The sequence below is a fragment of the Felis catus genome, chromosome E2, assembly GCF_018350175.1.
Source record: "Felis catus isolate Fca126 chromosome E2, F.catus_Fca126_mat1.0, whole genome shotgun sequence".
Classification (NCBI taxonomy): Eukaryota; Metazoa; Chordata; class Mammalia; order Carnivora; family Felidae; genus Felis; species Felis catus.
The window spans coordinates 8,204,922-8,219,239 of NC_058382.1; the positions used below are offsets into that span (position 1 = coordinate 8,204,922).

At 58.2% G+C, this 14,318-nt stretch overlaps 2 protein-coding genes across 6 annotated transcripts; both read right to left on the reverse strand.

Moving 5' to 3' along the window:
• Positions 1–502: 502 nt before the first annotated feature.
• Positions 503–12,136, reverse strand: PRMT1 (protein arginine methyltransferase 1). Of its 5 annotated transcripts, none has more exons than XM_003997501.6 (12): positions 11,987–12,084; positions 9,742–9,795; positions 9,107–9,208; positions 8,130–8,285; positions 7,925–7,988; positions 6,114–6,256; positions 5,262–5,349; positions 5,052–5,167; positions 4,291–4,441; positions 3,871–3,992; positions 1,180–2,833; positions 503–970 (listed from the first exon to the last, which is right to left on the reverse strand). In XM_003997501.6, exons 1-11 carry the CDS (start codon positions 12,020–12,022, stop codon positions 2,750–2,752), a joined length of 1,116 nt encoding a protein of 371 aa, XP_003997550.1. In that variant the 5' UTR covers positions 12,023–12,084; the 3' UTR covers positions 503–970; positions 1,180–2,749. The 5 variants fall into 5 exon arrangements, with proteins under 5 accessions (XP_003997550.1, XP_019674762.2, XP_003997549.1 ...); XM_019819203.3 differs by lacking the exon at positions 11,987–12,084 and adding an exon at positions 11,051–11,191; XM_003997500.6 differs by lacking the exon at positions 9,742–9,795 and having other exon boundaries at positions 11,987–12,136.
• On the reverse strand, positions 715–1,247 carry ADM5 (adrenomedullin 5 (putative)). Its single transcript, XM_004001414.4, has 2 exons — positions 1,180–1,247; positions 715–970 (listed from the first exon to the last, which is right to left on the reverse strand). The coding sequence occupies exons 1-2, from the start codon at positions 1,245–1,247 to the stop codon at positions 715–717; spliced, it is 324 nt and encodes a 107-aa protein (XP_004001463.2).
• Positions 12,137–14,318: the final 2,182 nt, after the last annotated feature.

A 14,318-nucleotide genomic window follows, 5' to 3' on the forward strand; every position in this document is an offset into this window, starting at 1 on the left:
GCCCCCTCGAATCGCAGCGTCCAATCCTCTCCCTCCGTTCGCTCCCCAGCCTTCAGTCTTTTTCTACCCGGCCTGATTTCTCTACCATTGGCTTCCCGGGTTCTAAGCAGCTCCTCTCCTCTGAACCCCAGGTTCTTGAGCTTCCCACTCCGCTTTGTCTCACTCTCCCTCTTTGAAAAACGAGGCTCAGCTTGGTACTCATAGCCCACCTTTGGGTACGTGTAAAGTCACGCGCGTGGGTATCGAGCCGGAGCGAATCAAAGTTCTACCATCCCGAGGAGGGAGGGCTACTTTGGGGAGTTGGGCCCGCCCACCGAAACCGCCCACGGAAAAAGCAGCTGCGCGGATTGAGTGGTGCGAAAGGGAAGCTACAGCAGATTGGATTCAAGTGAGCCAGGCAGAGGGACTTCCGTGTGGGAAAAGGTGCACGGATAAAGGGGGAGAATATGTCACAGGCTGAGCTCAGACTGGGAGGCCGGAATGGGCACAGACAAGCAGAGGCTGAAACGTGAAACTCGTTTTATTAGGCTCTGGACGATAGTATTCTTTGTACATGCTAGGTCCGGTGTGCACCGAGTCCAGCCCAGTCACAGCCGGGGGGAGACAGTTTCTGAGTGAGCCCAGGAGATGGAGGGCAAAAGAAACTTGGGATCGTGGCCCCAATACACAGGTAGGTAAGCTGAGGCCAGAGGAGGAACAGGGACGTGCCCGACGTCACCCAGCCAGCCGGGCACTGCGCTGGCCTCTTTTCTTCGGGCCAGGGTCATAGAGACGCAGCAGGACTCTGGCGTCGCGTTTACGGCGGCGCCCGTAGCTGTGGGGGTCCTGGGGCTCGCGGCCGGCCTTCCCTGAGAGCTCTTTGGTGGAGGCAGAGCTGAGCCAGTATATAATCTCTGGCAGGCGGTGCGTCTGGCATGTGCCCAGGGAACAGAGGCGCCTGCGGTTCTGGGCGACCTGATGCAGGGGCCGTCTGGGGAAGGAGCATGGGAGAAGACCGGGTTCAAACAGAATCCTCTCGAGAAAGGGGTCTCGGTGGGGTCGGGGCACCCAGAGCTCCGCCACAGGGCAGGCGCGTGTACAGATGACCATTCCACCGACGCGGAAAACCGTGGCCTGAAGAGGGCGCACGCTCCTCGCGGTCTCCTTCCCGCCCGGTCCCCGCCGCCACCCGCTTCTCACCTGCCCGCAGAGTCCGGGTCCCCCAGGATGGAGGAGGCGAGAAGCAACAGGAGGACGTGGGAAGTCATCGTGGGGTGGGGCCGGGAGTGGTCCTTGAAACCCCTGGGCGAAGCGGCCCGTCTGGAGTGCGGCCCCGCCCCCTCCCGACTCCCGCTTCAGCGCCGGTCCCCTCCCCCGGGGGGGAAAACCGAGGCCGAGTCCAGGCCACACCACGCCAGAAGGGAAGACAGAACCCGGATCCCCACGTCCTGTCCTTGGCGTCGGAGCCCCACACGGGTGTGCTGGTCGCACAGCGGCGCTCTGACCCTGGGAGGCCTCTGGAGAGCGACCCTTTTAAGGAGGGAAGAGGGGCGGGGCAGCTGACACCTGCTAGTGGTGACACAGCTTAGGGCTTCCAGGAAAGGGGTGGGGGCAGGGAGGCGCTGGGCTTCTGGGACTTCAACCTCAACCCATCAGGGACCCTGCCTTCGAATGGCCAGGCTCCTTCGTGGGCAGGACAATGCGGGGCATGTTGCAGAGCCACCTGGGGAGCCACCCGGGGACAAAGGGAGTCTGGGCCCCAGAATAACCGGCGGACACCATCCTGGAAGGGGAAGAGGTGTAGACAGGTGCGAAGAGCCACAGGGCCTAGGGCTTCAGCTGTACTGAAGCAGGTGTCAGCAGGGCCATGAAAAGGAAAATTCTGGTGGCTCAGGTGGTCCAGGTCCTGGGACACCATCCTGGGGGACGAGGGGCTCTGTACACAAGGTCGTGGGAAGGGTCGGGTGTGGATCCCATGCCTGCAGCAGAGGCTGAACAGAGGGTCCCTGGGGAGCTGAGGTTGGGATAGCCTCTGGGGAGGTGGGAGGCCCTGTGGCCCTAGGAGGGGACCCTTCCCTAGTCCCCCAACTCCAAGTTCCAAGCAAGGCTGGGGAGAGAAGCAGACACCCCCTCCCCACAAGTTCTAGCCCCTAACACCCCCCCCCCATGACTCAGTTTCCCCAGCAGCAGCAGCAGGCAGGGCAGCAGTCACTGCCAGTCAGCCCTGGCCTGGCCTTGGAGGGTCCCAGACAGGAAAAAACAGCCAGAGGAACAATGTGTGTGCTGGGGGGGGCGGCGGGGGGAAGATGGCTTTCTGGGAAACCTAAGGGCCCAGCTGTGCTGGGAACCCACACCCCAACCCTCCCCCAGCCCGGCAGGGCAGTGGAGCAGGAGCCCTGCCCAATGGGGACAAGTGGGAACGGGGCCTCAGGGGGCATGAGTGAGGGGGTTGGGGGAGGACACAGGCCCGGAGAGGCGGACGGGGGAAGTGACCCTGGTGGAGGGTGTGGAAGGAAGAGACCCCACTCCGCCCCCCAGGAAGCTGAGCCGTCCCAGCTGAGGATTTATTGGCGTAAATGCAACCATATAAAAACATAAGTTATGAAAAACACAGTCACGATGTGCCCCCCCTCCCAGCCCAGGCCCCTAAAACCCCCTTCTGAGGGAGGGAAGGAGAGGAAGGGGGAGCCCCCAAACTGCCTAAGGATGCCGCAGCCCCTGGGCCCGTGCAGGGCCGGCCCGGCCGGGGTGGGAGAAGCCGGGCGCCGCCTCAGCGCATCCGGTAGTCAGTGGAGCAGGACAGCTCGCACAGCTGGCCCTTGAAGTCCAGGTCGATGGTGAAGTCCAGGTCGCGCTGTGGGGAGAGGGCAGACGTGAGGGGCGCGCGCCACGGGGCAGGCAGAGACCCGAACCGTCGGGAGTCGGGAGGCAGCAGCGGGGCGCGCGCTCCCAGGAGACCCCGCGGGGTCTTGTTTTGGTCCAAGGCCAGGCCGGAGACTCCCCGGGGCCGGTCCCACCCTAAAACCCACCCGGAGCCCGGCTGAACCGAGCTGCTCTGTCTCCCACATCCCGAGATCTTTCCCTATCCCAAGCCATTGGCCTCACTGCTTTTGAAGAAAGCAAACCCCTCTCCAGCCAAACTCAGGGGTCCCAACCCCGCCTTCCGCACTTCCTCTACTCCCAAGCTTCCGGGAAGCCAACACTTCCATGCTCCCCACCCCCCCTACCCCCCCCCCAGGACTCCCCGGAAAGGCTCGGGGCAAAGTCACCTATAACCATGATGGCGCCTGCCCTCAGTCCTCGCTGCACCTCATCCCAGGCGCCCGGGCTCCTCTCCCATCTCTGGGCATCTCCCTGTCTCTTTAGCTCAGCGGGTGTGTCTGTGTGTGTGTGTGTATGTGTCTCTCTCTCTCTCTCTCTCTCTCTCTCAAGCTCGGTACCACAGACATTTGGGGCCAGAGTGGAGGATGTTCCGGTGTCCTGGTCACCGCGGGATGCGCAGCGGCATCCCTGCCACTCCCGGGAGCCACCAGTAGCACCCCTTCTCCAGTTTTGAGAGCCCCAAATGTCTCCAGAGACAAATGCCCTCTGGGGGGCAGCAAAGCTGCCTCTGCTGGAAGACCTCCAGCTTCCCTTGGAAAGCTGGCGTGACCTTGGGGCCTCCTCCGTCTGTGCTCCCAGATCAGGATCCAGCCCGGGCGCACAGATCCACGCGTTTAGCCCAGGCCCCCGCCCTGGACTCCAGGCTCTAGAGCCTTCGACCTCCCATGTACTCGGGGTTTCTCTGGGGGTCTCCGACTCAACCTAGCTGAGAGGGCTGGGCTGCCGGGGCCCCAGAACAGGCGGAGGTGCCCCTCCTGGGCCCACCCCCGAACCCCCGCAGCGCCTCACATTATTCTTGGCATTGGGCCGCATGCCAATGGTGCCAAAGATCTCCTCGCCCGTCTTCACGGTCAGGTAGTCCTCCATGTAGAACACAGTCTGCTTCCAGTGCGTGTACGGGGACTCGGGGCCTGGGGGGTGCGGTCGGGTCAGCCAGGACCCCCCCCCCCCCACATCCCCCGGCCTTGGCCGGGCCCTTCCCTCTGGCCGGCCCCTTGATGACCTTTACTGAGCGGTGACAGGGGTCACCATCCCCGAATCCCTTCACTCCCATCAAGTCCCGGAGAGGGACCTCGTCTACTTTCACAGGTGGGGAAACTGAGACAGGACAGGCTCAGGTGAGCTGGCAGAGCCGCGGTCACGACACGGGCTCCCTCTGCCGGCTGCTGTGGCACAGCCCCCCCCCCCCGGCCCCGCCCCCCCGCTCACTGGTGGAGAAGCCTGTCCTCTTGTGGCAGCGAGTGAACTCGATGTTGAAGTAGGCCACCAGCGCGTGCACATAGTCATTCCGCTTCACTTGCAGGCAGAAGGGGGAGGTGAAGGTCAGGTCTTCCACCTTGACAGTGTAGATGTCCACCTCCTGCGGGACAGGCTCCGTGAGCCCCCCTCCCCGGCACCCCGCCCAGCGTTCGTTTGGCCCAAGACCCTGGAGGTGCCACGCGGCAGTCCCCAGTCCCCCCCCCCCCGCTCCCCCCACCGGAAGCCCAAACTGGACAGTCCTACTTCCTAGAGCAACTGCTCGTGCTCGGAGTGTCACCCGTTACCCCTTCACCGGCGTCCCCCCGCCACGCTCGTGATGGCAGCCAGTGTGACGTGAAAACACGTCAACCCCCGGCTCAAAACCCTAGGACGGTTCCCCGGCACTCTTTCTGGCAGGGTGTCCGGCCGCCCATCCAGCTCCTGTCTCCACTCGCTCCAGACTTCCTCTTCCTCCACGTGGCTCTCGGCCCACCTCTCGTGGCCAAGCACAATTCGAGAATCCACCCCTCTGTCCGAACCACGAGCAGGCTTAGCTCACAGAGCTTTTTGATGGTCAAGGTGGCTTCTCTGGGCCTCCGGCGCCACCTCCGGCTGACAGGTCAGACTCCAAGATAGACACCTGGACCTGAGGTCTTGCTCAGGCCCAAGTGGCGGCCCTTCCTTGTCTCCAACCCCGGGGACAACCTGGCCACACACTCTCCCCACCTCACCTTTATGAGGCAGGCGTTGGTGACCAACTGCTTGGGGTCCACCACGTCCACCAGGGGCTCCTTGATGGCCACGTCTTTGATGCAAGACATGTCAAAGCCATATACGTTCTCCCACCCTGGGGAGGCAAGCAGGGAGGAGGGTGAGCCCGGCAGGGGGCGCTCAGGGCAAGCCAGTCCCGCCCCACGGGCGTCCGAGGGACCCAAACTCACAGTGGATCTTGTAGTCTTTGTACTGCCGGTCTTCGATGGCCGTCACATACAGCGTGGCCCGGTCTGGGAAGATGAGGCCATCGGGTGCCTGCCGAGGGGGAGGGGGAGGGTGTGAAGGATGGGGGGAGACTTGGGACACCGGCCCCAAACCTGGACAACTCGCGTCTCTCTATCCATCCACACACTCTATCTCTGCCCTGCCCACCTGGACTCCTACAAGCGGCCTCTTCACTGGTTCCTGGCTTCTGTCCTCACGCCCTCATCTAGGAGCACCTAAGTCAGACCTGTCCTTCATAGGTTCTGAAGGATCTGCAGGACCCTCCCTGGCTCCTCTGAGAGGAGAAACCAAAGTCTCATGGGAGTGCTCAGGCCCCCTGCACGTTCTGTTTCTTCAGTCCACTCCCTGTCCCTCAACACACAGTAAAAACTCTCCTGCCCCAGGACCTTTGCACTAACTATTTCCTGGGCCCAGGTGCTCTTCCCCCAGGATGTCATGCAGCCTTCCCCTTGACCGGGTCTCAGTCACCTCCCCCTGGGAGGCCTGCTCTGATCTGAGCACCCGGAAGCATGGCCCTCCAGCCTCTCCTATCCTTCTGCCCTGCCATGTTCTTCTTCCCGGCACCAACCACCTCCTGACACTCCTCGTCAATGTCTAGCTCCTGGTGGCTGTAACATCCCATTTTGGCTCCGGGCCCTCTGACATCGGAGCGGTCAATCCCCTGTACGAAGTCCCGTGTGGGAAATATCTGCCATGGCTTTTGTCTTCTGCCCAGACCCGACTGACAGGTACTCAACACGTGGCCGAAGGAGCCTGGCCCCAGCGCACGGCCCCCACCCCGCCGGGGGCCTCACCAGCCACTTGTCTCGGGCATAGAGAACGGTGTTGAGCATTGACTCGTAGAAAAGGCAGTAGCCCATCCACTCGCTGATAATGATGTCCACCTTCTCCACCGGAAGCTCCACCTCCTCCACCTTCCCCTTGATGATGGTCACCACTGCAGGGGCAGACAGAGGCACGTGCACCCAGCCCTGAGGAGACCCGTCTGCTTGCCTCTGGCAGGGGAGGGAGTCTGCAGGCGGGGGGGGTGGGGGTGGGGGTGGGGGTGGGGGTGGGGTGGGCAGGGCCTAGGGATCCCACCGAGCAGCCCGTTTTATCCAGGAAAGCCTGGGGGCCGCATTTGGGCATCTTCAAAGAACTCGGCCAGCTGAAGCCACGCTCTGTGAACTCAGGGTTTTTTATTTCTTGTTTTTTAAGTAATCCCTATGCCCAACGTGAGGCCTGAGCTCACAACCCTGAGGTGGGAGAGTTGCACGCTCCACTGACTGAGCCAGCCGGGCGCCCCTCTGGTAACTCTGTTTTAAAATTCATCCATCACTCTTGATATTTTTAAGGCAGAAGAAGAAATTTTGTACGGCTTAGGCATTAGGTGATATTAAGACTTTGTCATTAACAACATGGTCATATTTTTTGAATGGCTTCATCTATTAGAGACACACACAGCAGGATTTACAGGAGAAATGATATAATGGTTGAAATTTGCTTCAAATGAAGACGTTTAAAGCTGACCGATAGATACCTGGGGGCTCATTATATTAGTCTCTCTCTCTTAATTTATATATACTGGTCTCTTAAAAAAAAAAAAGTCACTTCAGGGGCACCTGGGTGGCTTAGTCAGTTAAACATCTGACTCTTGATGTCAGCTCAGGTCATGATCTCCTGCTTTGTAAGATCAAGCCCTGTGTCAGACTCTGTGCCGACAGTACAGAGCCTCATTGGGATTCTCTCTCCCTCTCCCCGGCTCGTGCACGCACTCTCTTTCAAAACAAATCAACTTAAAAAAAGGTAACAATCACTTCAGTTTCTAGAATGCTAGGAGCCTCCACAGCCCGAAAACCCACCATCTCACATCCTCTGCCCCTCGAACCTTGCAGGTGGGAACTTAAAAGCCATTTGGTGGGGTGCCAGGGTGTTTCAGCTAAGCACCTGACTTTGGCTCAGGTGATGACCTCACAGTTCGTGAGTTCAAGCCCCACGCTGGGCTCTGTGCTGACAGCTCGGAGCCTGGAGCCTGTTTTGGATTCTGTATCTCCCTCTCCCCCTCTCAAAAATAAACGTTAAAAAAAAAAAAAAAAAAAAGGCAACGCGGCAACATCTACACAACTTGTATTTTTGACCCGAGCATCCTACTTTTATAAAACTGACCTCACGGACACGCTAGTTCATATGTGAGATGACGTTATGTGCGAAGGGACGAACATCTCAGAAGCTGCTTACGTGTCCGCCCCCAGAGCCTGAATAAGAGAGCTGAGGTGGGAGCGCCTGGGTGGCTCAGCCGGTTAAGTGTCCGACTTTGGCTCAGGTCATGATCTCACAGTCCATGGGTTCGAGCCCCACATCGGGCTCTGTGCTGACAGCTCGGAGCCTGGAGCCTGCTTCCGATTCTGTGTCTCCCTCTCTTTCTGTCCCCTCCCCTGCTTGTGCTCTGTCTCTTTCCATCTCTCACAAATGAGTAAACGTTAAAAAAAAAATTAAAAAAAAAACAAAAAAGAAAGCAGAGGTGTGTGCATCCAGTGGGGATTGTCGAACCCCACTGCCAAGGGCCCCGGGGAAGTGGGAAATCACTCACTCCATCCCCACAAACCCATTCTCTTCCTGGGCTCACCATGGTCTAGCTTGTTGGCTTTGACGATCTTCACCGCATAATCAGAGATACTGGAACACTCGATCTGGGGGCCCAGAAAGAAGGGAGGGTGAGACTCCCCCACTCCGACCCTCAGCCCCCCGTTCCCCTCCATCCAATCCCTGAGCCCTAAGGGGCCCCTCCCCGTCCCCAGGCCCAGGCCCACCCGCCTGCCCAGGACACTCACCCCGATGACCTTGCGGGCTCCGGCCTTGGCAGCAAACATACAAAGGATCCCCGTGCCCGATCCCACGTCCAGCACCACCTTGTCCTTGAAGAGGTGCCGGTTGTGAAACATAGAGTTTCGGTACGTGAGGGTGCGTACCTCATCTTTCAGCATCTCCTGGGGGGCACGAGACACAAACACGCCATGAGGGTGCCCGCGTCCCCAGCTGGAAAACGGGGCAGCCTGGCCCCTGACACACTGGTGGTCTGGAGAGCTAGAGCTCAGCCCTCCCACTTCTTAGTCCCCTTGGAAGAAGTCATTTCTCTTCCACATGCCTCCGTTTCCCTATTTGTAAAATCAGATTGGATGGACTAAACTCCCCCGCACCTTGGCCCGATTCTATTGTTGCCTCCTAAGCCCTAGTGATCTCTGGCTTTTACCCACTCAGTGCTACCGAACTGTTCACTTAAAAAAAAAAACAAAAAAAAAACAGTGTAGTTTGTTATGTATATTTTACTACAGTTAAAAAAAAAAAAAAAAAAAGAGTCCTTTGCAAAAAAAAAGAAAAAGCAGAGGTCCTCAGAATCCCATCCCAGGCGCTTTCTGGGATACCAGCTTCCAGAAGGTGCAAAAGGGTCCAGAAGCCCTGTGCATCCGGGCGGGAGAGGCTGGGGGGCAGTCCCACCACCGGACACTAGAGGGCGGCAGACACCAGCTGACCCTGACCTCTGGCTGAAGTCGCAGGCAGGGAGGCAGGCAGGCAGGCAGGCAGGCAGGCGCCCCAACCCCAGCCTCCCAAGAGCTAAGGGCTGAGCTCCGTCTCCAAGGCAACGGCTGGGAGAGGCGACCCCGGGGTGTGTGCCTCCTACCCAGAGGGGCGACCAGGCCCGCTGCCAGGGGAGGCAGTGCGCATGCGTGGGACATTAAGTTCCAGCCCTCCGGAAGATGCACATTAACCCCCTCAAGATGCGGCAGCTTTTGGAGCTGCTCACACTCACCTCGTGAATGCCGAAGTGAGCATAGGAATCAAAGTAGTAATCTTTGGACGTCATGTCCTCAGCGTTGGGCTTCTCGCTGCTTTCTGCTTGGCCACAGGAGACCTGGGAGGGGTGGACGGGAGCATGGGTCAAATCTGGGGGCTCTCCAAGCCCTCTCAAACATTCAGGTCCCTACTTCTCCCTCCCGAATCATACCATGGCAACCCTACAGCCCCCGCCTGCCATCTTGCCTCCCCCAGAACCCCCAAAACCTAACAACCCCACTTTCCTCTTCCAGGACCCCCCCAGAGCACCATCCAGGGGAATACCCCAATACCTCAGCCACGCCTACCATCTCTCCAGTTTCTCTGCCCCCGTCTCTAGCTCAGCCCACAGCTGGGGAGGGGAGGGGAAGGCAGAACTGAGGCAGACACGGGAAGGGCAAAGGGGGGCTGGAAATGGAGTTAAGGAAGTAGCCACAGTATTTGGGGAGGCCAGATGGGAGCCACAAACCTGCAGGGGGTTTGTGCTAACGGTTTGGGGGCACAGGGTGAGCTGGTTTGAAGCAAGAGGAATCATGGTTAGCCGGCTAGAAAGGGCCTGATGTGTGGCAAGATATATTTATGTGGGGAAGGGTCTCACAAAAGGATATTTACTTCTTCAAGAGGCGGCTGGAGGCTCATCCCATTAGCCAAGGTGGCTACAAAATTCTAGGAGAGAGTAACAGGGAGAAAGGATTAGCTACTGGGAGTGGCTAGGGGAGGGCCAGGCCAGGGGACCCCCAGCTCACAGGGGAGGGGGGCGTCTCCTGCAATTTGCCTATTCCTTGGCGGGGAGTGGTGGCAGAGGGAGCAAGTAAAGAGGCAGGGCTGCTTTTAAAAGGGAGGAGGGGAGTGGGGGGAGAAGAGATGGGGTTCTGTCCCAGCTATGGCTGGAGAGATGGTGGCCCGCCCCCAAGTTGTCCCTCTCTGGCCAGGCACCTGACCATCCACACCTCCCCCATCCAGGCCAGAGGAACTGGCACCCGCCAGGCACACAGGCTCTGCCAGCTGTCGCTCCCCCTCATCATCTAATCCCCCCAGATTATGTGACACTTCCTGACACGCACCCCCATCCTGGGGTGCCATGAGTAGCTGGCGGGGGGGGCTGGCAGGGTGTACCCACTGGGCATCTGCCACCGCTGCAAACAAGTCTCTTGTCTGAGAGGGTTCCAGAAAGGAGGTGTGGCACACAGGCAGGGCTGGCACCCTGGCCACTAGCTCCTGCCTTGGGCTCAGGGAGCCCCCAAACAAAACCAGCTGGAGCCAGTCTCCTAGCTAATAACCCACTTCCCATGAAGGCAGAGTCTGGGGAAGGAGGCCAGACTCTGGAACCCCTAACCGGTCAATCCCCATCCCAGGACCCAGGCCCTAAACGCCCCCCCCCCTCCCCGATCCCACCACGGCCGCCTATCTGCCCCGTGTGGGGCCAAGTCCTGAGACAACTTCTAAGGAAAGTACTTCCTCCACCCACACAGACCCTGGTCCAGGAGCCAGCCAAGGAGGATAGAGGGGTCACTGGAGTGACCCCTGGGAGCTGCCTGCCCCCAATGCTACAAGGAAAGAGGAGGGAGTTCAGAGGCCCCATCAGATTACATCTCTTCCAGATGTGATCATCCTCTGGGCCCCAAGAAGCATGAAGTCACAGACGTGACCCACACAGCTCCAAGCTCCACCCCCACCCCACCCCCAGCCAGTGAGGACACCTACCTATACAGGGTGACGGGTAAGGGGATTTCCCACTGGGACCCATTTCTGAACACCACTAATACCACGACCAGGCAAGTCCCAAGAGAGCCTGAAACAGCACCGAAGCCAACCCCACATGGCTGCACGAAAACTAAACCTTTCAGGAAACCATTTCAAGCCTCCAGGCTCAGGACCCTCAAACAGGGCTTCAGGAAGGGGGGAGGGGACCATACCCCACCTTCGCGTATGCGCCGGGGAGAGAAAGATCTCCAATAGGAGGTAATTTATATTCCACCACATCCTTTTCAGAGCAGAGACTCTCCCTCCCCTCGTCCGGGGAGGTGGGCTTTGGGGCACGCCCCATGAAAAAGATGTCCCTCCCACACACCCAGAAATGGCCACAAGGGGGTGCACGACGCCTTATCGGGAAGGATCTCCTTCAACTAGAGGCCCCCCCACCACCCAGAGGGAGGTCACAGGGGCATGCCCCATCCCCCCAGCTCCCAAAGTCCCGGGCAGGGGAGAATCCACGGACAGGAAACAGGGGGCCCGGTGGGAACCAATTCTTCCTCTTCCTCCAATCCCAACCCATGACTGCACGAAACCTGGACCGAAGCCTAAGCAGATGCCCCGGTATCAGGAACGGCGTTGTAGAGAGTCGAGCTACACTGCTCCCCTCGAGAGACCCTTTACTTGTCCGAGGAACCGAAGTAAGCCCACCCCGAGGGGTACAGAGCGATCCCGGGGGAGAGGGCTGGGGGCCTCGGAGGGAGGGTCGGAGCCTCCTCTCCGCCCCCCCGGGGCGCCCCTCCCCCGGTCGGGGGCGGGGCCTTTGTCCCGCACGTGGAGCCCGCCGGGCCACCGGGCACGGCACACCCCCTCCCCACCCACCGTGCCGCGGCCACGTGGGGGCCTGGCCGGAAGCGCCCCCAGCCCTCCTCCACGTGGGAGGGGGCACAACACCCTCGGCTCGACCGGGTGCCGCAGGCCCCCGAAAGCCAGGAAACCCGCATCTCAAACTGTATCCTGGGATCTGGAGCATGCGCTTTCCCCTCCGTACGTCCGAGACCCTTCAGCCCCAATCCGCCCATTCGGAGCCCCTTCCCCACGACGAAGGCACAAAACATCGACCCCAAAACCGCCTCCTACCCCCGGCGGCGCTCCGGGCGCTCACCTCCATGATGCAGTTCGCGGCCTCGGCTGCCGCCATCTTCACCCGCACCTACTCCTCCTCCTGCCGCCGAGACCCCCCCCTTTCTCCGCACTCCCCCGGGACCGCCTTATACCGGAGGGTCCACGGCCCGCCCACCACGACCCCGCCAGGAGATCTCATTGGCAATGGAGGCGGCCCGTCTGAGAATATCGCTTAGCGACTGGGCAACGAAGACGCCCATCAAAGTTGACGGGCCCGCCCAGTCTGGTGTGCGGAGCCCCGCCCCCTTAAGTCGACGGGATGGGAAAGACCGTCCGTCTATCGCAAGAACTGCGACTATGATTGGGCAAAGTCTACCAGAAGTTCCCGCCCCTGCTCCGCCAAGCACCGCCTCAAAATTTCCCGGTGGGCCCCGCGCTAAGCAGACATCTTGAAAGAGAGCTGTCCATCACCTAAACAACCCGCCTCTTAATAGCTGCTATTGGTTTATCTGGAATGTGACGTCATGAATACGTTGGACAAGCCCTGTCAAGCTGCTGGTCTCAAGGAGAATGCGGCGATTGGCCCACGAGGAGTGAGGGAGGGCGGTCTTTGGGCTCCAGCTATTGGCTCAAAGGAACTGTCACTCCTCCTCCCTTGGAGGAGGCTTCTCCAAGGAGCATTGGGTGGCTTCTCCCAGCCCTATGGGCGTTCAGAAGAAACAAGGGAGTTTGTGCCCACTTACCTGAGGGACAGTGAGAGGCTCAAAGAAAAGGAGGGCTTGTCTGGGTCCGAAACAAGTCAGCTATAGGACTCAGGCCTCACGACATATAGCCACCTAGTCCTCTACCTGACTGTCCCGAGTTTTCTAAATACAACCCCGCTCAAGCCACTTGGCCTTCGCCGGGTCCCCGCCCCCGCTGGAATACTCACCTCCCTTTGCCTGTCAACTCTTGTACATCTTTCTGGGCACACCTGAGATGCCACCTCTTCTGGGAAGCTTTTCTCCTCTTGCAGAAAAAATTACTACAGACCTTCCTGACTTATGATGGGGTTACGTCCCCGCCCCCAATAAACTGATAGTAAGTTAAAAATAACGGAACTTGAAAATGCATTTAATCCACCTAACCAGCCGAAAATCATAGCTCAGCAATGTTTGGAATACTTACATTAGCCTACACTTGGGCGACATCATCCAACACAGAGAGTATTTTATACTTAAATGTTGAATATCTCATATAATTAATTCATCGAATGCTGTTAGCATGGTTGTATGGGTGCAGAGTGGTTGTATGTGCATTGGTTGTTTACCCTCGTGATTGCTTGGCTGTGAGCTGTGGCCTAACATTAGAGATCACGAGCTCAGAGAAAGATCCAAATTCAAACTCATAGTTTCTAACGCAGGGTGTACCCCTTTCACATCAAAAATTGCAAGTTGAACCATCATGAGTGGAGGACATCTGCAGTTGAATGAAGGTGAATGCAACCCGAAGAATATATCCATCACCCCACAAATTTCCTTCATGAGTCTTTTGTAGTCAGTACCTCTCCCACCCACCCCACCCCAGAAGCGATCACTTTCTGTTTTCTGTGGCTTCAATGTAGCTTTTTCTTTTCTAAAATTTCAAATGAATGGAATTATACAGTATGTTTTCTTTTGTGTTAGTCCTCTTTCACTCAACATAATGCTTTTGAGAGTCATTCCAAGTTGTTCCATGTAACGTTTCTGCAAACTTTTTTATTGCTGAGGAGAATTCCATTGTACGGATGTATCACAGTTTATCCATTTCCCTGTTGATGGACATTGTATACTTTGGGGGGCTATGAAGATAAAGTGGCTATCCCTGTTCGTGCATGAGTCTTTCTGTGGACTCACTGTCTTTTATTTCTCTTGGGTAAACCTAGGAGCAGATGGCTAAGCTGTATGCTAGGCGTATCTTTATCTATAAGACATTGCCAAAAAGTTTTCCAGTGCCTTCTACCACTTTGCCTTCCCATCAGTGATGCATGAGGAGCCCCTGTTGCTCCACATCCTCACCAGCACTTATGAAGATCAGTGTTTAAGGGTGTCTGGGTGGCTCAGTCAGTTAAGCCTCCGACTTCCTCTCGGGTCATGATCTCACAGTTGGTGAGTTCGAGCCCCACCTCGGGCTCTGTGCTGACAGCTCAGATTCTAGAGCCTGCTTCAGATTCTGTGTCTCCCTCTCTCCGCCCCTCCCCTACCCATGCTCTGTCTCTCACTCTCGCTCTCAAAAATAAATACACATTTAAAAAAATCGGTATTTAATTGTAACCATTCTGGTGGAAATGAAGAGGTGTGTCATTTTGGTTGTCCTTGGCATTGTCCTGACCATTAACGTTGAACGTTTTCTCA